The 23,843-nt window shown below is 39.5% G+C and overlaps 1 protein-coding gene across 1 annotated transcript in view; it reads right to left on the bottom strand.

Moving 5' to 3' along the window:
* Positions 1 to 23,843, bottom strand: part of ZDBF2 (zinc finger DBF-type containing 2) — a 173,296-nt gene that overhangs the window by 5,658 nt on the left and 143,795 nt on the right. Inside the window, 1 exon segment of the mRNA XM_053713210.1 lies at positions 9,130 to 9,257. Within this exon segment, the coding sequence (XP_053569185.1) occupies positions 9,130 to 9,257 (128 nt within the window).

The raw sequence follows: 23,843 nt of genomic DNA, 5'->3' as shown, positions 1-23,843 counted from the left end.
ATAAAGCACTAAGTGAGGACAGTAGAACCCAAGTGATTTAGCGGACTCCTTGTAGTCCAAACTGGATAAATAGCGAAGAGAAAACTAGGGTCTCAGAAACAGGTTAAAAATCCAATTCTTTATTGTGCAAACACAGATAAAATCCATAGACCACCAGCCACAGAAAACAGGCTGGTCTTACTAGTTTTGGTGTGGGTACCGTAATCATAGATCTGCTGGATACTAGGAGGTAGGCATTTAAAAAATACAACTCTGCACAGTCATTGGTTAGTTAAATGGGAAAAAATTACTCCCATTAACCCCCAAGGAGAAACAACTTAGGTAATTAAAGGAGTATACCACATGTTGTGCTAGTGTAGGACATAAAAAGCAACAATGAATCATACAGACAAAATAGATTAAATTAGATAACACATCAGAAAATAAAATAATAATAACAATAGATAGATAAATAAATTGACAGATGTAGACACATATACATTCAGTGGATATTAATTGAACATTTAAAATATGCCTTTGCATACAAATATTAATATTAGCACAGTAAATTTAAATATCGATTAGCTGATATATACAAGGCCTCATAGATACTCTACTTAAACTGTTATTAGAGATGTAGAGGTAATTTTACCCGTAGTAGAGATTAAACACTCATACATGTGTATATGTATATATCTCTATCCACATAGGTATACTTTGAACGTTGGCATATACACACACAACTAGATAATCACACAACAAAATTTACCAAAATATTATATTATTATATTAAAATGTATTATTATACTTTTTTGACACCATGCTCAAAATTATACTCTTAATATCTACATGGGGTATGTATTCCTACTAAGGTATGGATATATGAGTCCTGATAGAAAAATGGATAAATGCATACCATGATATTAACAATGGCAAAGCACTATGTAATGTAAGTGTATATGTGTGAAAAATACACACATATCCACACACTGTAACTGAATGTTACAACCCATTGTATCTTCCTTGCATAGCCACATCAAAGCAACTAACACATGTATTACAGCTCATTGAGGATGTGAATTGGACTACTGACTGTAGTTGGCTCACCATAGATGTGGTGTCCTTATATTCCTGTATACCGCATAATTTGAGTATCTCAGCGGTTAGATACTTTCTGGAACTTCACTACAATATGGATAGCCAAACAATTGAATATATTGAGAGGGTTACAACTTTCTACTCAAGCATAAATTATTTTTTGATTTGAAGGAGTTTACTATCTGCAGAAAAAAGGCACAGCCATGGAGGCAAAATTAGCCCCCTCATATGCAAACATTTTTATGGGGTGGCTAGAGAAGTGCTTTGTTTATGCAGATAGTAATCCCTTTACTTCATATATTCTTTTTTACAAACGTTTTATAGACGATTTGTTAATTGTCTGGTCTTCTAATGAGACAACAGCTAAGAGGTTTGTTGACTTTCTGAATGATAGCGAGATTGGGGTGAGTTTCACCTATGAGTGGCATAAATCCGAGACTAATTTATTGGACATTACCCTCAGGGGTGACCCCCTATCTGGCAAAATTATAACCAATATCTGGTAATACTCTTCTACACAACAAAAGCGCACATCTGAAACATGTCTTTAAAGGCATTGTGAAAGGACAATTATTGCGAGCCAAAAGGATTGCAATACAGAATCAGATTTTGTAAAGGAAAGTGGTGAATATTGAAAATAGATTGATAGAGAGGGGTTATTAACAGAAAATGGTGATAAAATGTGGCGAAGGAAGTGGCAAGAATGGATAGGAGAGACACATTTAAACATAACCACAGAGTAGCACAGATTAACAGACTATCACACAATATTCTTCTGATTTCTATGCAATCTGTGACATTTTGAAAAAGTACTTTCCTATGCTATATGGGGAAAAACACTTAAGTTCTATAGTCGAACAAGGCTTTAAAATGTGTTTATTCTAGAAACAAAACCCTAGGTAATATCCTTTCCCCGAGCCAGCTTACACAAAAACAACGGGCTACAACCATGGCTCAGTGTTAAATGGCACCTATAAATGTGGGGTAACGAGAAGTAAGGCATGTGAATATCTTGCAGAAGGAAGGGTTTTTACTCATGTGTTACAAACTAGTCCTATGAAACCAATGGTTGTATAAAATGCTCCACACCATATGTTGTGTACCTCATAGAATATACGCTTCATCATCACCAATACATAGGCATGACTACAAGGGATATGCAACTTTGATACGAGTAACATATTGGCTATATTAAGAATGAAAAGCCATGTTCTGAGTTATCACGACACTTCTTAGAGGTGCATGGTGGTGATGTGAGAGCAATTAAATGGCGAGCGATTGAGGCCATTAGACGGCCACCCAGAGGAGGAGACAAGAGTGCCCTCCTGGCACGACAGGAAGCCTTTTGAATTTTTAAATTGTGTACACAGGTCCCTAATGGCTTCAATCTCAGAATGATATAATAAACCATTGGTGTTAAGATCCATATATATCTCTGTGATATTATATATATATATATATATATATATATATATATATATATATATATATGTATATATATATATATATATATATATATATATATATACACACACACATATATATATATATATATATATACACACAACACACACACATATATATATATATATATATATATATATATATATATATATATATTCAAAATCTTAAAATCTCATTATTGCTTTATTTTTTCAAGGTATATATTGCACACATTAATGGTGTATGTACTGAGGTTCTACATTCAGTTACAGTGTGTGATATGTGTGTATTTTCACACATATACACTCACATTACATAGTGCTTTGCCATTGTTAACAATATCATGGTATGCATTTGTCCATTTTTCTATCAGGACACATATCTCCCTACCTTAGTTGGAATACTTACACCATGTAGATATTTAGAGTATAATTTTGAGTAAGGTGTCGAAAAAGTATAATACGTGTATTGACAAAGGTGGATAATGAATCTATGTTTAGTGGAATATATTTAAAACAAAAATACTAAATTTGTTATATAATAATACAATATTTTGGTAAATTTTGTTGTGTGATTATCTAGTTGTGTCTGTATATGCCAACGTTCAAAGTATACCTATGTGGATAGAGATATATACATATACACATGTATAAGTGTTTAATCTCTACTATGGGTAAAATTACCTCTACATCTCTAATAACAGTCTAAGTAGAGTATCTATGAGGCTTTGTATATATCAGCTAATCAATATTTAAATTTACCATGCTAATATTAATATTTGTATGCAAAGGCATATTTTAAATGTTCAATTAATATCCACTGAATGTATATGTGTCTACATCTGTCAATTTATTTATTTATCTACTGTTATTATTTTTTAATTTTCTGATGTGTAATCTAATTTAATCTATTTTGTCAGTATGATTCATTGTTGCTTTTTATGTCCTACACTAGTACAAATGTGTATACTCCTTTAATTACCTAAATTGTTTCTCCTTGGGGGTTAAATGGGAGTATATTTTATTCCCATTTAGCTAACCAATGACTGTGCAGAGTTGTATTTTTAAATGCCTACCTCCTACTATCCAGCAGGTCTATGATTATGGTACGACGCCAAAACTAGTAAGGCCAGTCTGTTTTCTGTGCTGGTGGGTCTATGGATTTTATCTGTGTTTGCACAATAAAGAATTTGATTTTTTAACCTGATCTCTTCACAGCTTAAGGGACAGACTACTCCAGATATTTTATTGTTTTAAAAAGATAGATAATCCCCTTCTTAATCATTCCCCAGTTTTGCATAACAAACAGTGTTATTTTAATATACTTATTTATCTCTGTGATTACCTTGTATCTAAGCCTCTGCAGATAGCCCTTATTTCAATTCTTTTGACAGACTTGCATTTTAGCCATCCTGTGCCCTCTCATAAGTAACTTCACAGGCGTGAGCACAATGGTATCTAGCTGTAAAAACTGTGACTAATGCTTTGAGATAAGAGGTGGCCTTCAAGAGCTTAGAAATTAGCATATGAGCCTACCAAGGTTTAGCTTTCAACAAAGAATACCAAAACAACAAGCAAATTTGATGATAAAAGTGACATGAAAAGTTGTTTAAAATTTAATAGCCTATCTAAATGATGAAAGTTTAATTTTGACCAGACTGTCACTTTTAATAATAGCTGTAGCTTTCTGACCCTTGCAAGGCCCCAAAAAAATGAACAAAAATAAAATAAAATTCTGAAATCTTTTGTGGCTTAAACATAATATTTGAGAGCTCTCCCAAGATCCAGATTGTGAAGAAAATGCTCAGAGTTCTTAGGGGCTGGACAAAAAGAAGGAACCAGAAATTTTCTGATTAATAATGTCTGTAGATACTACCTTTGGAAGAAAGGAATAGCTAGTGTGAAGAACAGCCTTATCCTGATTTTAAAAAAAAATCAGAAAAGGAGGTTTGCATGACAAAGTGGAATGTTTAGGAACCCTTCTAGCTCAAGAAATAGCTAGAAGAAAAAAAAATTTCCAGGATAAAAGTTGAAGGTCTAAACCAAAAGGATGAAAGATGTCAATCAGATTGATCGACCATGGAACCACTAGGGAAACAACCAGATGGCAGAATATGGAGGAAGTTTGTGATTCAAGCAAGAGACCATGAGATCTGTCTCTTGTAGACTCCAATGTGTCATCTGGTCTAAAACTTCTTGATTCACAGAATAGGCCCCTGGTTGAAGAGACTGTCAATTGAACAAGTCTGCCTCCCACACAAGGAATATGGATGGCAGAAATCATGCAATGATAGCGTTCTGCCCAGCTGATGTAGGACACTTCACTCATCATTAAAGAACTATGAGTTCCTCTCTGACTGACATAGGCAACTGCTCTGACATCGCCTGACTGGAATCACAGAATAGATTTCTGCCTAAGTTTGGGCCAACTCTGGAGAGTTCTGAAGATTGAACAGAGTTAAAAAAAAGATTTATGGGTAACCTCATCTCCTAAAGAGACGAAACTTTCTGCATTCTCCAAAACCCCCAGACTGCACCCCAACCTAACAGGCAGGCATCTATGGAAATTACTAGCCACACTGGCAGAAGAAAAAGAGGCCATCTGAACCAAAGAGTGGTGAATCTGTCAAAAGTTAGAGACTCAGATCCTGTGAGTTGAATTTTCTCTTCCCCAGTTAAAATTGGGAATTATGGTTAATTGGAGTATTGAATCAGAACATCACAGGATCTGCGCCTCTATATCCACTACCTATACCTCTGTAACAGTCTTTTGGGAGAGACTGATAGAAGGCAGCGGTCCATCTAGAGGGGAGTATTTCTTTTGTCATTTCTGTACAGATATTGTTGTAAAATATTAATATCAAGTATAGAACTAGTATTTGTATTAAAAGTTAGAGACTGCCTTTTATCTAACTGGATCCTTTGAGACAAATCCTCATGGGTCCCAATTCCATTGAGGCAGAATCTGCAATTGGAGGGTCAGAAGATCAAATCTGGCAAATGGAACTGCTTCTGAGGCAGCCACCATGAGACCCACAACTTCCATGCCATGCACTGAACAATGGAAGGGAGAGGATTCAGATGCAGAATGGCACAATTATGCACCCCAGAAAAGACACACAAGTAGGAGGGGTTAAGGAGCTTTTTGGAAGATTTACTTTCCAACCGTGACTCTGAAGTAACTGACAAGTACAATCTAAGTGTGAGACTCAGCCAGATGAAAGAGGAAGCCTGGCCAAGAAGGTCTGTCCAAGTAAGGAACTACAGAGGTGCCTTGACTTGAACTACAGACAACAGAGCTTCAAGCACTTTAGTAAACACTCTGGGAGGTGTAGCCAGACCAAAATAATAGAAATAATAGCACCCAGTCCCGGTCCAAACAGAGATTTACTCTGAAAGGGTGGAGAAAGTATTTAGATACCATATAACCAGACCAAGACTTAAGCTACAACGCTTGTCTAGCTAAAATTGCATTCTTAGCATTAACCCGTTGGCTGATAAGCCATTTCCCACCTGGGTGATAATATTTTTTTTTTTTATTATTTTTGAAAAAATGTTTTTTTACTTTTTTATTTTTTTTACAGACCCCCAAGACTTACACTATTCAAAAGGTTAGGCGATTACCTTTCCAACAATGGGTCTTGGGGGTCTGTACAGGCTTCTAAGCAGCATGCCCCCTCCTCCTATACTTAACATTGTTAAGTATAAATAAAGATGCACGGTGACATCACGTAATTGCGCGTGACGTCACCGCGAATCACGTGAAGCCCCAGCGATGCCTGTCACTCTACAGGCACGATCGCTGGGTAGGAGCAGTAAGGAACCCCCAGATCTCCCTCAAGGTGGGAGAGTGCTCAGAGCCATCATTAGCACTCAAAGGGTTAAAGCAAATAATTTCAACTGCTACATCACAAATAAAAGTATTTTCTGTTCTCAATATATTAATGTGATGCTGACGCTCATCCAAAGTCATTTCCCCATAAACAAGTTCTGAAAGTTATCACACTGACAGCAGGATGAAACTTAAAACCTTCAAGCTGAAAGGATTGCCTATGAAAACCTTCAAGTTTTCTATCTAAAGGATCCTTAGAAGCGAAAACATCTTCCAAAGAAAGAGTGGTAGGCCTGGCAACAGTGGAAATAGCTGAATCCACCTTAGGAATAGTTTCCCAAATTTTAGTAAAAACAGAAGGAAGAGGAATTTAAATTTAGTAGATTTCCTTAGATATAAGAGTCAGACACAGGAAAAGAGGAATGATGTTTAGAAACCTCTTTAAATAATTTATCATTCCTCTTAACTTGTTGCTTAACTTTAGCAGGACAACCCTCTACTTCTAAAGCAATTAAGACTTCCTGCAATAAAGCGTGAATATGCTCAATCCTGAAATTAAAGGACACATCCTCTGTTATAACATCAGGGTCACTATGAGAGACTATCATCAGAATAAGAGTCCTCAGAGTCAGAAACACCCCTCATTAATGGGTAACTTAAAGGGAAGTCCCTGATGAACTAAAGGCCCGTCTTCAAATCTTTAACAGCCAGAGGCAAAATAGTTAAAACCTCAGTAGTAGTAGAGCAAATTTACTCTCCTTAAGTTTTGGAGAAAGTTCAGATGAACTCTTCTGAGAACAATTTAGTAAGTTAACCCCTTCACTACAGGAAATTTCAGGGGAAAACTTGCCCAAACTACCAGAGAATTTTTAGCATTTTTGCTATCACTCCATTTAAAAAGAAATATAGTTTTGTTTTTTTATTTACCTATGAAAATTATATATTTTTAAAGTAGACAACACAAGGTGCTGATTTAGACTCATTTTGGTATATTTGATGCTACTATTTGGTTTTGTTAACTTTTTCACAAACTTTGAGTTTCTCACTGAAATTATTTACACAAAACTACTGCAGTCATAAGACAAACGGTTGTAAAAGCTTCTCTGGGATCCCCTTTGTTCAGAAATAGCATACACACATGGCTTTGCTATTGTTTTTTGGCGATTTAAAGGCGCTAATTGCAGCTGCGCACCTCACTTTAAATTCCTAGCAGTGAAGGAGTTTAATTGTTGCTGTAGTGTAGAGATTACCCTCCCACACCCTGATCCATCCCAAACAGCAGTTTAGGGATTTTAATTTTTTAATATATATTTTTTAAATTTCTGCAGTGTAGGCAACCCTCATATATAACCCTCAAACGTTTTAAGCAAGTAACGCAACACATAATGAGTTACATAAAATTTGTACCCTAAATTTGAAATCAAGCTATATTAAACAGAGTATCTTACCACCTACACCGCTCCACAGGCAGTGCTTAAATGTGATAAAAGGTGATGTATCACAGTCAGTCCCACACCTCCCTACTTCTAAGAAGCCATGCCAGTGCACTTGTCCATGCACAAGGGCCAATTTTATAGATGCCCTTGGCTCCTGTATTCCTTAAAATCTGATATACATGGCTGTATTTTATGAGTTAATGGCCTGCTCTAGATGAACACACCTCCACCTGCAAAATTTCTTTAGAAATTTGTTTTATATATACTAGCATGTACCAAATGCTCAACTTTACACTAGTGCAGCTAAAACACACGTCTTTTTTCCATTCAAATGCAATACATCAGATTGTATTAGTATATGTCACATACATCACAAGCAGTCTATATAACCCACTGTAGAAAGATTTTCTATTAGACATCACTATTTAATCTCTTGATGTCTCATCACCTGCTGTATTTCAACCTGTTATTCACTTTAACAGGCTACTTATCATTCAAGGAAGAAATATAATAAAAAAGTACTTACTTATATATGTTTGTGCCTGGGAAGTTCCTATAATACAATCTATTCTGTCCATAGGACATAAATAAAAGGAGTCATATCAGGTGAGTAGAGGTGGATCTAATAACTACCTGATATAGGTGGGTTTGGCTTTTGTCCATGACCTATTTTTATTTGGTGAGTACGAATATGGTCAGTTGAGACATTAAATAATTCAAATGAGTATTCAATCTTAAATGTTGTATTTTTAAAAGTCTGTAACTATGCAATGCCTCAATTAATTTAGCTACTTATATCATGTCAAGTTATCAAAGATTCAGAAAATTTGAACTATGTGGATTTTTTTTTCTATTGAGAAAACAACTGTACCAATCTTCATGAAATTTGTAATTAAGATTAATATCCTGTGGTAGTTTTCCTAGACCTATTTAACTAAAATATCAAGCAGATCATCTGTATATATTAAGTTTCGAAGCAGTTTTCATGTGTGCATAGTAATCTAGACTTTATCAGCTAAATATATTTTTATATAACCAAACAAGCCATGTCAGTAATACTCTATGTGAACTATGGGACAGATTCCATTAAATAAAAGTTGTATTTTTACTAGAAATGTACCAAATTCAAACATAAAAATTCTTACCCAGTGTCATATTTTTGTGAGGTTCAGCCAAATAGATTACATTTTTTCAATACTGGAGTAAATAATGTGTTATCTTCAGACCTCCTTAGTGTTAGGAATCCCGTGTGGACACCACTCACACGAGTGACAGTTCTGTTAATAGGAAGAAGGATTTATATAGGTTATAACTTAAATACAAACAACAAAATAAGTCTTACCTGGTATCCTGATAGTTTTGTGGATGGTAGCGATGAACATCCTGCAAGAAGCGATCCATGAGTATGCTGGTACTGAATCGTTTCTTCTGGCAAAGTGTCATATGCCGATGCTGGGTACTTGTAAGATGCTAAAAAACAAACAAAAAAAATACAAAATTTATGCTTACCTGATAAATTATTTTCTTTCGGAATGATGATGGTCCACTGTCCTCCATAACATATGGGATATATTTACTGCCACTAGGAGGGGGTCAAGAACCCATACAAGAGCTTTAAAACTCTCCCATCTCTCTCTTAGTTTCACATATAGCCGAGTAGAAAATAGGAAAAGAAAGGTAGGAAAGGCAAAAGCAGGGTCTATAGAGGTGTCATTAGAACTGTTGCACAACATGAAGGGGGCAAGCCTGTGGACCATCATCATTCCGAAAGAAAATAATTTATCAGGTAAGCATAAATGTTGTTTTTCTTTCATAAAGTGATAGTCTACAGTTTACATAACATGTGGTATTAATACCCAAGCCAATGGTCTATGTTACCTAAAGGGTGGGAAAATACTTTCTCTGACAGTTAGCATTTAGCCGACACCACAGCCTGAAGGACTTTTTTGCCAAAAGCTGCTTGCGAAGAAGCAAAGACATCAAAACGATACAATTTAGAAAAAGTATGCAGAGAAGACCATGTGGCAGATTTTCAAATCTGCTCCAAAGATGCATTATTCTTAAAGGCCCACGATGTTGCCACTGCTCTTGTTGAGTGAGTTGTAATACATTTAGGAGGCGACTTACCCACCACTTACTAAGCCTTGTGAATCACCTGTTTAAGCCAAGATGCCAATACTACCTTAGTAGCTTTTTGACCTTTACAAGTCCCAGAGTAATGTACAAAATAGAGGGGTTTTTTAAACTCTTAGCTTGGTAGCTTGGATATAGAACTTCAAAGCTTTTACTACATACAGATTATGTAACAATTTTTACCTTAAGAGTTAGCAGGGTTTAGACAAAAGAGAAGGAACAACAATTTCTTGATTGATGTTATCAGTAGAAAACCATATTTGGTATGAAGTACAGCTTTGTCCATGTAAAAAATAAAAAATGGAGGATCACAGGATAATGCTGACAACTCAGAAACTCTTGTAGCAGAAGAGATAGCTAACAAGAAAAAGTACTAGATTCAAAGTACTAGATTCAAATTCCAAGGAGGAGAAATAGGTCTGATAACTTGCCTAATTCTAACTTACGCCTGTACAAAAGGTCTGAACATCAGGAAGTCCTATGAAAAAGAACAGATAAAGCAAACATTTGACCTTTCAGGGAACTAGCTGCTAAACCCTGGTGAAGTCCATCTTGTAAAAACTGAAGAATTCTCGGGATCTTAAAGGAACACCTAGATAATCCTTTAGAAGAGCACCACACAAAATATGCTTTCCAATTCTTGTGGTAAATTCTCTGAGTAACAGGTTTCCTAGCTTGTATCAATCACAGAATCCTCTATCTCTCAAAACTAGACGTTCAACTTCCACACCATTAAACTTAGAGATTTGAGATACTGATGGAAAAGAGGAACTTGTCATAACAGGGAAGAAGCAATGGAGGAGATGAGGACATCTGCACTCGGTCTACATACCATGTCCTGCAGGGCTAGGCTTGAGCAATTCATATTACTGATGCTAACTCCTGTTTGATCCAAGAAATGACTCTCGGAAGAACAAATGGAGGACATAGGTATGCTAGATTGAACTCCCATGGACATACCAAGGTTGTCCACCATGTGAGCCAATGGATCTCTTGACCTTGCACAATACTGTGGAAATTTGTGATCTAAGTGGGAAGCCATCAGATTGATTTCTGGTAGGTCCCATTTGATCACCAATTGATTGAATATGTCCTGATGGAGAGACCATTCTACTGGATGAACCGATTGACAGCTGAGGTAATCCGCATCCCAGTTGCGCTCTTTGAGAATTCCATACTGCCTAACAGACTGGCATCCGTCGTGACAATGGTCCATGACGGACAATGTCAATGCAGCGGCAGCAGTATCCAGTAGAGAGCCCATCCAGTGCAGGTACCAAGTACTGCAGAGGATTGCAGTAGGAAATACCTGTGTCTCTCAGGGGGAGGCTAGGGCTGTTAGGGAAATTCTGTGCACATAACAGGGCAGTCCCATGTCCCTGTATCATTCAGTTGCTGTGAAGAGTCTTTTCTGTCTTCTTTGTAAATGATACTACCCAAAGACTCTGGGTCTCACATAGGTCTGAGCTCCCAATTTGTAATCCATATTGAAGTAGCTGGAACAACCTCTATTCTCAACCAACTCCTAGAAGGCCAATAACAAAACTAATAGATAGATGGGAGGTAGGAGGGTTTTAAAACTCTTGCATGGGGTTCTTGACCTCTTCCTACTGGCGGGAAATATACCCCATATGTTTTATGGAGGACTGTGGACAATTATCATTTTACAAAAGGAAAGCAAAACTTTCACACATTCAAAACAGATCTTTGTGCTTAGTTTTTGTACTCCTGTTTTCCAATTAAGTAAATGTATACACAGATGCAGACACACACATTAAACTTGTCATCAAAAGCATAACCTCTGAAAATCTGAGCAGATGTTTTCAATAATCTATAATATTTATAACATCAGGGTGGATTTGAGTTTAAATCATGATATAAATCACTAGCAGTATGCCTTGATTTAAATCAATGGTTTAAATCAAGGCTTGCAGTCATGGTTTTCTACATAAAGATTTCATTTTTAGAATATTATTTTCCCACTTATATCAGAAAATCCTGATTTAGTTATATACCATTAGAAAAACATAGATAGATCATTAAAATGAATGAAAATATTGGGAGGTGAACTATCTTCAGTTTAATAAGTTCATATTTGATCAACTTTTCAGCTGTACTTTATTAGAAGGAGAAAAAAAAATGATTACATTAATAGTAACAATTTAAATAGCTTTATTTAAAGGGACAGTCAAGGCCAAAAAAAACTTTTATTTTTCAAATAGGACATGTAATTTTAAACAACTTTCCAATTTACTTTTATCAACAATTTTGCTTTGTTCTCTTGGTATTCTAGTTGAGAGCAAACCTAGGAAGACTCATATGATAATTTCTAAGCCCTTGAAGGCCGCCTCTAATCACATGCTTTTGTATTTGCTTTTCACAGCAGGGAGAGTAGTTCAGGTAAACCATATAGATAACATTGTAATCATGCCCGTGGGTTGTGGCAGACACTGCACTAATTGGCTAAACTGCAAGTCAATAGATAATAACTAAAAGTCATGTGATTAGGGGCGGTCAGAAGGTGCTTAGATACAAGATAGTCACAGCAGTAAAAAAGTGTATTAATATAACAGTGTTGGTTATGCAAAACTGGGGAATGGGTAATAAAGGGATTATCTATCTTTTTAAGCAACAAAAATTCTGGTGTTGACTGTCCCTTTAACTAAAACAATAACATTTCATATTTACTGCTTGCCCCTCCATCCTCACAATTAGGTCCTTGTGCAGATCTTTTCCACACCAAACAATCTTCTATTCATTGAGCTTAGTAAGAGTTGATTCTGTGTACATACATTTGCAGGAGCAAAGTCATTACAGGGACAAAAAGTCAAAATGACACTTTCATGATTCAGATAGAACATGCAATGTTAAACAACTTTCCATTTTACTCCGCTTATCTAATTTGCTTTGTTCTCCTTCAACAGAGGATATCAAGAGCAAATTACATAAAAGTAATATTGAAATCTGAAAATTGTATGCTCTATCTGAATCATAAAAGAAAAAAAAAGTTAGCTTTATGTCTGTTAAAGGTTAATTTTTTAACTTTGTATGTTTATTTTATAACATTTTTGCTTTGAAGAAGAGGCATAATATTTCTGCAGATACAAATTCAAAGTTTTGAGAACTACAAAATCAAGAATATGTAAAAATATCTTTGAGAGAGAAAAAATGCCAAAAAAGTAAATTTATGCTTACCTGATAAATTAATTTCTTCTATGGTACGACAAGTCCACGGATTCATCCTTTACTTGTGGGACACTATCTTCCTGCCAACAGGAAGTGGCAAAGAGCACCACAGCAGAGCTGTCTATATAGCTCCTCCCTTAGCTCCACCCCCAGTCATTCGACTGAAGGTACAGGAAGAAAAAGGAGAAACTAAAAGGTGCAGAGGTGACTGAAGTTTAAAATAAAAAAATATCTGTCTTAAAATGACAGGGCGGGCCGTGGACTCGTCGTACCATAGAAGAAATTAATTTATCAGGTAAGCATAAATTTACTTTTCTTCTATAAGGTACGATGAGTCCACGGATTCATCCTTTACTTGTGGGATACAATACCAAAGCTACAGGACACAGATGAACGGGAGGGACAAGACAGATAGTTAAACAGAAGGCACCACTACTTTTCTCCCAAAAATAGCCTCCGAAGAAGCAAAAGTATCAAATTTGGAAAATTTGGAAAAGGTATGAAGAGAAGACCAAGTCGCAGCCTTACAAATCTGTTCAACAGAAGCATCATTTTTAAAAGCCCATGTGGAAGCCACCGCTCTAGTAGAGTGAGCTGTAATCCTTTCAGGAGGCGGCTGTCCAGCAGTCTCGTATGCCAAACGGATGATGCTTTTCAGCCAAAAAGAAAGAGAAGTAGCCATAGCTTTTTGACCTCTACGTTTTCCAGAATAGACAACAAACAAAGAAGATGTTTGACGGAAATCTTTGGTTACTTGCAAGTAAAACTTCAAAGCACGAACCACGTCCAAGTTGTGCAACAGACGCTCCTTCTTAGAGGAAGGATTAGGACACAGAGAAGAAACAACAATTTCCTGATTGATATTCCTATTAGTAACAACCTTAGGAAGGAATCCAGGTTTGGTACGCAAAACCACCTTATCAGCATGGAAAACAAGATAAGGCAAGTCGCATTGTAATGTAGATAGTTCAGAAACTCTTCGAGGCGAAGAGATAGCAACTAAAAACAGAACTTTCCAAGATAGAAGCTTAATATCTATGAAATGAATAGGTTCAAAAGGAACCCCTTGAAGAACTTTAAGAACTAAATTCAAACTCTATGGCGGCGCAACAGGTTTAAACACAGGCTTGATTATAACTAAAGCCTGAAAGAACGACTGAACGTCTGGAACATCTGCCAGACGCTTGTGCAGTAGAATTGATAAAGCAGATATCTGTCCCTTTAAGGAACTAGCTGATAGCCCCTTCTCTAATCCTTCTTGGAGAAAGGACAAAATCCTAGGAATCCTGATCTTACTCCATGAGTAGCCCTTGGATTTGCACCAATAAAGATATTTACGCCATATCTTATGATAAATTTTCCTAGTGACAGGTTTTCGGGCCTGAATCAAGGTATCTATGACCTACTCAGAGAAACCCCGCTTGGATAAAATCAAGCGTTCAATCTCCAAACCATCAGCCGCAGAGAAACTAGATTTGGATGCTGGAACGGACCTTGAATCAGAAGGTCCTGTCTCAGTAGCAGAGTCCATGGTGGAAGAGATGACATGTCCACCAGGTCTGCATACCAAGTCCTGCGTGGCCATGCAGGTGCTATCAAAATCACTGAAGCTCTCTCCTGTTTGATTCTGGCAATCAAACGAGGAAGGAGAGGAAATGGTGGAAACACATAAGCCAGGTTGAACGAGAGCATCTATCAGTACTGCCTGAGGATCCCTTGACCTGGACCCGTAACAAGGAAGTTTGGCGTTCTGACGAGACGCCATCAGATCCAATTCTGGTGTGCCCCATTGATGAATAAATTGTGCAGACACCTCCGGATGGAGTTCCCACTTCCCCGGATGAAAAGTCTGGCGACTTAGAAAATCCGCTTCCCAGTTTTCCACTCCTGGGATATAGATTGCTGATAGATGGAAAGAGTGAGTCTCTGCCCATCAAATTATTTTGGTAACCTCTATCATCGCTAGAAAACTCTTTGTGCCCCCCTGATGATTGATATATGCTACAGTCGTGATATTGTCCGACTGGAATCTTATGAATCTGGCCGAAGCCAGCTGAGGCCACGCCTGAAGCGAGTTGAATATCGCTCTCAGTTCTACCCTGTGCTTTCAGGGAATTCCAGACTGCACCCCAGCCCAATAGGCTGGCGTCCGCCGTCACTATGACCCACGCTGGCCTGCGGAAACACATTCCCTGGGACAGATGATCCTGTGACAACCACCAAAGAAGAGAGTCTCTGGTCTCTTGATCCAGATTTATCTGAGGAGATAAATCTGCATAATCCCCATGCCACTGTTTGAGCATGCATAGTTGCAGTGGTCGGAGATGCCCGCGAGCAAACAGAACTATGTCCATTGCCGCTACCATTAGTCCGATTACCTCCATACACTGAGCCACTGACGGTCGAGGAATGGAATGAAGAGCTCGGCAGGTGGTTAAAATCTTTGGTTTCCTGACCTCCGTCAGAAAAATTTTCATGTCCACCTAATCTATCAGAGTTCCCAGGAATAGAACTCTTGTGAGAGGGATAAGTGAACTCTTTTTTACGTTCACCTTCCACCCGTGAGATCTTAGAAAAGCCAACACGATGTCCGTGTGAGACTTGGCTAGTTGGTAAGTCGACGCCTGAATTAAGATATCGTCCAGATAAGGCACCACTGCTATGCCCCGCGGCCTTAGAACCACCAGAAGGGACCCTAGCACCTTTGTGAAAATTCTGGGAGCTGTGGCCAAACCGAAGGGAATTGCCACAAACTGGTAATGCTTGTCCAAAAAGGCGAACCTGAGGAACTGGTGATGATCTTTGTGGATAGGGATGTGCAGATACGCCTCCTTTAAGTCCACGGTGGTCATATATTGACCCTCCTGGATCATTGGTAAAATAGTCCGAATGGTCTCCATCTTGAAAGATGGGACTCTGAGGAATTTGTTTAGGATCTTGAGATCTAAAAATGGTCTGAAGGTTCCCTCTTTTTTGGGAACCACAAACAGATTGGAGTAAAACCCCTGCCCCTGTTCTGCTTTCGGAAATGGGCGGATCACTCCCATAGTATATAGGTCTTCTACACAGCGTAAGAACGCCTCTCTTTTTGTCTGGTTTGCAGACAATTGAGAAAGATGGAATCTTTGAAATCCAGAAGATACCCCTGGGTTACGATTTCTAAAGCCCAGGAGTCCTGAACGTCTCTTGCTTAAGCCTGAGCAAAGAGAGAAAGTCTGCCCCCTACTAGATCTGGTCCCGGATCGGGGGCTACCCCTTCATGCTGTCTTGGTGGCAGCAGCGGGCTTCTTGGCCTGTTTACCTTTGTTCCAAGTCTGGTTAGGTCTCCAGACTGACTTGGATTGAGCAAAATTCCCCTCTGGTTTTGCAGCAGGGGGAGAGGTAGAGGGACCACCTTTGAAGTTTCGAAAGGAACGAAAATTATTTTGTTTGGTCCTCATCTTATTTGTCTTATCCTGAGGAAGGGTATGGCCTTTCCCTCCAGTGATGTCTGAAACGATCTCTTTCAGTTCAGGCCCGAATAGGGTCTTACCTTTGAAAGGGGTGGCTAAAAGCTTAGATTTTGATGACACATCAGCAGACCAGGACTTAAGCCATAACGCTCTACGCGTTAAAATGGCAAAACCTGAATTCTTTGCCGCTAATTTAGCCAGTTGAAAAGCGGCATCTGTAATGAAAGAATTAGCTAGCTTGAGAGCCCTAATTCTATCCAGAATATCATCTAATTGGGTCTCAACCTGAAGAGCCTCCTCCAGAGCCTCGAACCAAAAAGCAGCTGCAGTAGTTACAGGAACAATGCACGCTATAGGTTGGAGAAGAAAACCCTGATGAACAAATATTTTCTTAAGGAGACCCTCTAATTTTTTATCCATAGGATCTTTGAAAGCACAACTGTCCTCAATAGGTATAGTTGTACGCTTAGCCAGGGTAGAAAACAGAATTTATGTTTACCTGATAAATTACTTTCTCCAACGGTGTGTCCGGTCCACGGCGTCATCCTTACTTGTGGGATATTCTCCTCCCCAACAGGAAATGGCAAAGAGCCCAGCAAAGCTGGTCACATGATCCCTCCTAGGCTCCGCCTTCCCCAGTCATTCGACCGACGTAAAGGAGGAATATTTGCATAGGAGAAATCATATGATACCGTGGTGACTGTAGTTAAAGAAAATAAATTATCAGACCTGATTAAAAAAACAGGGCGGGCCGCGGACCGGACACACCGTTGGAGAAAGTAATTTATCAGGTAAACATAAATTCTGTTTTCTCCAACATAGGTGTGTCCGGTCCACGGCGTCATCCTTACTTGTGGGAACCAATACCAAAGCTTTAGGACACGGATGAAGGGAGGGAGCAAATCAGGTCACCTAGATGGAAGGCACCACGGCTTGCAAAACCTTTCTCCCAAAAATAGCCTCAGAAGAAGCAAAAGTATCAAATTTGTAAAATTTAGTAAAAGTGTGCAGTGAAGACCAAGTCGCTGCCTTACATATCTGATCAACAGAAGCCTCGTTCTTGAAGGCCCATGTGGAAGCCACAGCCCTAGTAGAATGAGCTGTGATTCTTTCAGGAGGCTGCCGTCCGGCAGTCTCGTAAGCCAATCTGATGATGCTTTTAATCCAAAGAGAGAGAGAGAGGTAGAAGTTGCTTTTTGACCTCTCCTTTTACCAGAATAAACAACAAACAAAGAAGATGTTTGTCTAAAATCCTTTGTAGCATCTAAATAGAATTTTAGAGCACGAACTACATCCAAATTGTGCAACAAACGTTCCTTCTTTGAAACTGGATTCGGACACAAAGAAGGCACGACTATCTCCTGGTTAATGTTTTTGTTAGAAACAACTTTCAGAAGAAAACCAGGTTTAGTACGTAGAACCACCTTATCTGCATGGAACACCAGATAAGGAGGAGAACACTGCAGAGCAGATAATTCTGAAACTCTTCTAGCAGAAGAAATTGCAACCAAAAACAAAACTTTCCAAGATAATAACTTAATATCAACGGAATGTAAGGGTTCAAACGGAACCCCCTGAAGAACTGAAAGAACTAAATTGAGACTCCAAGGAGGAGTCAAATGTTTGTAAACAGGCTTGATTCTAACCAGAGCCTGAACAAAGGCTTGAACATCTGGCACAGCTGCCAGCTTTTTGTGAAGTAACACAGACAAGGCAGAAATCTGTCCCTTCAAAGAACTTGCAGATAATCCTTTCTCCAAACCTTCTTGAAGAAAGGATAGAATCTTAGGAATTTTTACCTTGTCCCAAGGGAATCCTTTAGATTCCATATTTTGTGGTAGATTTTTCTAGTTACAGGCTTTCTGGCCTGAACAAGAGTATCAATGACAGAATCTGAGAACCCTCGCTTTGATAAGATCAAGCGTTCAATCTCCAAGCAGTCAGTTGGAGTGAGACCAGATTCGGATGTTCGAACGGACCTTGAACAAGAAGGTCTCGTCTCAAAGGTAGCTTCCATGGTGGAGCCGATGACATATTCACCAGGTCTGCATACCAAGTCCTGCGTGGCCACGCAGGAGCTATCAAGATCACCGATGCCCTCTCCTGATTGATCCTGGCTACCAGCCTGGGGATGAGAGGAAACGGCGGGAATACATAAGCTAGTTTGAAGGTCCAAGGTGCTACTAGTGCATCTACTAGAGTCGCCTTGGGATCCCTGGATCTGGACCCGTAGCAAGGAACCTTGAAGTTCTGACGAGAGGCCATCAGATCCATGTCTGGAATGCCCCACAATTGAGTAATTTGGGCAAAGATTTCCGGATGGAGTTCCCACTCCCCCGGATGAAATGTCTGAAGACTCAGAAAATCCGCTTCCCAATTTTCCACTCCTGGGATGTGGATTGCAGACAAGTGGCAGGAGTGAGTCTCCGCCCATTGAATGATTTTGGTCACTTCTTCCATCGCCAGGGAACTCCTTGTTCCCCCCTGATGGTTGATGTACGCAACAGTCGTCATGTTGTCTGATTGAAACCGTATGAACTTGGCCTTTGCTAGCTGAGGCCAAGCCTTGAGAGCATTGAATATCGCTCTCAGTTCCAGAATATTTATCGGGAGAAGAGATTCTTCCCGAGACCAAAGACCCTGAGCTTTCAGGGGTCCCCAGACCGCGCCCCAGCCCACCAGACTGGCGTCGGTCGTGACAATGACCCACTCTGGTCTGCGGAAGCTCATCCCCTGTGACAGGTTGTCCAGGGACAGCCACCAACGGAGTGAATCTCTGGTCCTCTGATCTACTTGTATCGTCGGAGACAAGTCTGTATAGTCCCCATTCCACTGACTGAGCATGCACAGTTGTAATGGTCTTAGATGAATTCGTGCAAAAGGAACTATGTCCATTGCCGCTACCATCAAACCTATTACTTCCATGCACTGCGCTATGGAAGGAAGAGGAACAGAATGAAGTATTTGACAAGAGTTTAGAAGTTTTGATTTTCTGGCCTCTGTCAGAAAAATCCTCATTTCTAAGGAGTCTATTATTGTTCCCAAGAAGGGAACCCTTGTTGACGGAGATAGCGAACTTTTTTCTACGTTCACTTTCCACCCGTGAGATCTGAGAAAGGCCAGGACAATGTCCGTGTGAGCCTTTGCTTGTGGAAGGGACGACGCTTGAATCAGAATGTCGTCCAAGTAAGGTACTACTGCAATGCCCCTTGGTCTTAGCACCGCTAGAAGGGACCCTAGTACCTTTGTGAAAATTCTTGGAGCAGTGGCTAATCCGAACGGAAGTGCCACAAACTGGTAATGCTTGTCCAGGAATGCGAACCTTAGGAACCGATGATGTTCCTTGTGGATAGGAATATGTAGATACGCATCCTTTAAATCCACCGTGGTCATGAATTGACCTTCCTGGATGGAAGGAAGAATTGTTCGAATGGTTTCCATTTTGAACGATGGAACCTTGAGAAACTTGTTTAGGATCTTGAGATCTAAGATTGGTCTGAATGTTCCCTCTTTTTTGGGAACTACGAACAGATTGGAGTAGAACCCCATCCCTTGTTCTCCTAATGGAACAGGATGAATCACTCCCATTTTTAACAGGTCTTCTACACAATGTAAGAATGCCTGTTTTTTTATGTGGTCTGAAGACAATTGAGACCTGTGGAACCTCCCCCTTGGGGGAAGCCCCTTGAATTCCAGAAGATAACCTTGGGAGACTATTTCTAGTGCCCAAGGATCCAGAACATCTCTTGCCCAAGCCTGAGCGAAGAGAGAGAGTCTGCCCCCCACCAGATCCGGTCCCGGATCGGGGGCCAACATCTCATGCTGTCTTGGTAGCAGTGGCAGGTTTCTTGGCCTGCTTTCCTTTGTTCCAGCCTTGCATTGGCCTCCAGGCTGGCTTGGCTTGAGAAGTATTACCCTCTTGCTTAGAGGACGTATCACTTGGGGCTGGTCCGTTTCTGCGAAAGGGACGAAAATTAGGTTTATTTTTGGCTTTGAAAGACCTATCCTGAGGAAGGGCGTGGCCCTTGCCCCCAGTGATATCAGAGATAATCTCTTTCAAGTCAGGGCCAAACAGCGTTTTCCCCTTGAAAGGAATGTTAAGCAATTTGTTCTTGGAAGACGCATCCGCTGACCAAGATTTTAGCCAAAGCGCTCTGCGCGCCACAATAGCAAAACCAGAATTTTTCGCCGCTAACCTAGCCAATTGCAAAGTGGCGTCTAGGGTGAAAGAATTAGCCAATTTGAGAGCATGAATTCTGTCCATAATCTCCTCATAAGAAGAAGAATTATTATTGAGCGCCTTTTCTAGTTCATCGAACCAGAAACACGCTGCTGTAGTGACAGGAACAATGCATGAAATTGGTTGTAGAAGGTAACCTTGCTGAACAAACATCTTTTTAAGCAAACCCTCTAATTTTTTATCCATAGGATCTTTGAAAGCACAACTATCTTCTATGGGTATAGTGGTGCGTTTGTTTAGAGTAGAAACCGCCCCCTCGACCTTGGGGACTGTCTGCCATAAGTCCTTTCTGGGGTCGACCATAGGAAACAATTTCTTAAATATGGGGGGAGGGACGAAAGGTATACCGGGCCTTTCCCATTCTTTATTTACAATGTCCGCCACCCGCTTGGGTATAGGAAAAGCTTCGGGGGGCCCCGGGATCTCTAGGAACTTGTCCATTTTACATAATTTCTCTGGAATGACCAAATTCTCACAATCATCCAGAGTAGATAACACCTCCTTAAGCAAAGCGCGGAGATGTTCCAATTTAAATTTAAATGTAATCACATCAGGTTCAGCTTGTTGAGAAATTTTCCCTGAATCTGAAATTTCTCCCTCAGACAAAACCTCCCTGGCCCCCTCAGACTGGTGTAGGGGCACCTCAGAACCAATATCATCAGCGTCCTCATGCTCTTCAGTATTTTCTAAAACAGAGCAGTCGCGCTTTCGCTGATAAGTGGGCATTTTGGCTAAAATGTTTTTGATAGAATTATCCATTACAGCCGTTAATTGTTGCATAGTAAGGAGTATTGGCGCACTAGATGTACTAGGGGCCTCCTGTGTGGGCAAGACTGGTGTAGACGAAGGAGGGGATGATGCAGTACCATGCTTACTCCCCTCACTTGAGGAATCATCTTGGGCATCATTTTCTCTAAATTTTGTGTCACATAAATCACATCTATTTAAATGAGAAGGAACCTTGGCTTCCCCACATACAGAACACAGTCTATCTGGTAGTTCAGACATGTTAAACAGGCATAAACTTGATAACAAAGTACAAAAAACGTTTTAAAATAAAAGCGTTACTGTCACTTTAAATTTTAAACTGAACACACTTTATTACTGCATATGTGAAAAAGTATGAAGGAATTGTTCAAAATTCACCAAAATTTCACCACAGTGTCTTAAAGCCTTAAAAGTATTGCACACCAAATTTGGAAGCTTTAACCCTTAAAATAACGGAACCGGAGCCGTTTTTATATTTAACCCCTTTACAGTCCCTGGTATCTGCTTTGCTGAGACCCAACCAAGCCCAAAGGGGAATACGATACCAAATGACGCCTTCAGAAAGTCTTTTCTATGTATCAGAGCTCCTCACACATGCATCTGCATGTCATGCTTCCCAAAACCAAGTGCGCAATAGAGGCGCGAAAATGAGACTCTGCCTATGATTAGGGAAAGCCCCTAGAGAATAAGGTGTCCAATACAGTGCCTGCCGGTTATTTTACATAGTTCCCAAGATTAAAATAATTCCTCAAGGCTATGGAGTATAAAATATGCTTATATATAAATCGTTTTAGCCCAGAAAATGTCTACAGTCTTAAAAGCCCTTGTGAAGCCCTTTTTTCTCTTTATGTAATAAAAATGGCTTACCGGATCCCATAGGGAAAATGACAGCTTCCAGCATTACATCGTCTTGTTAGAAATGTGTCATACCTCAAGCAGCAAAAGTCTGCTCCCTGTTTCCCCCAACTGAAGTTAATTCCTCTCAACAGTCCTGTGTGGAAACAGCCATCGATTTTAGTATTGGTTGCTAAAATCATTTTCCTCTTACAAACAGAAATCTTCATCTCTTTTCTGTTTCAGAGTAAATAGTACATACCAGCACTATTTTAAAATAACAAACTCTTGATTGAATAATAAAAACTACAGTTAAACACCAAAAAACTCTAAGCCATCTCCGTGGAGATGTTGCCTGTACAACGGCAAAGAGAATGACTGGGGAAGGCGGAGCCTAGGAGGGATCATGTGACCAGCTTTGCTGGGCTCTTTGCCATTTCCTGTTGGGGAGGAGAATATCCCACAAGTAAGGATGACGCCGTGGACCGGACACACCTATGTTGGAGAAATAGCTCCCTCCACCTTAGGGAACGTCTGCCACGAGTCCCGCATGGTGTCTGATATGGGAAACATTTTCTTAAAAGTAGGAGGGGGAGCGAACGGAATACCTGGTCTATCCCACTCCTTATTAACAATGTCCGAAATCCTCTTAGGGACTGGAAAAACATCAGTGTAGGTAGGAACCTCTAGAAATTTGTCCATTTTACACAATTTCTCTGGAACTACAATACAATCATCCAGAGTTGCTAAAACCTCCATGAGCAACAAGCGGAGGTGTTCTAGTTTAATTTTAAAAGAAGTCATATCTGAGTCTGTCTGAGGGAACATCTTTCCTGAATCAGAAATCTCTCCCTCAGACAGCAAATCCCTCACCCCCAACTCAGAACATTGTGAGGGTACATCGGATATGGCTAATAAAGCGTCAGAGGGCTCAGCATTTGTTCTCACACCAGACCTACTGCGCTTCCCCTGCAACCCAAGCAGCTTAGATAAAACCTCTGTGAGGGTAGTATTCATAACTGCAGCCATATCTTGCAGGGTGAAAGAATTAGACGCACTAGAAGTACTTGGTGTCGCTTGTGCGGGCGTTAATAGTTGTGACACTTGGGGAGAATTAGATGGCATAACCTGATTCCCTTCTGACTGAGAATCATCCTGCGACATACTTTTAGCAGCTAAAATATTTTCTTTGCAATTTTTTGACCTTTCAGTGCATGAGGGACATATTCTAAGTGGGGTTTCCACAGTGGCTTCTAAACATATTGAACAATGACTTTCCTCAATGTCAGACATGTTGAACAAACTAGTAATGACTACAAACAAGCTTGAAAAACACTTTATTTAGTGAAAAAACGGTACTGCGCCTTTAAGAGAAAAAAAGCATACACATTCTGCAAAACTGCTTTAAAATACACCAAATTTTTGATAGCAGACTCAATTTGT

The sequence above is a fragment of the Bombina bombina genome, chromosome 1, assembly GCF_027579735.1.
Source record: "Bombina bombina isolate aBomBom1 chromosome 1, aBomBom1.pri, whole genome shotgun sequence".
NCBI lineage: Eukaryota > Metazoa > Chordata > Amphibia > Anura > Bombinatoridae > Bombina > Bombina bombina.
The sequence above is the reverse complement of the archived record's forward strand: the minus strand, read 5'-3'. Positions and strand labels throughout refer to the sequence as shown.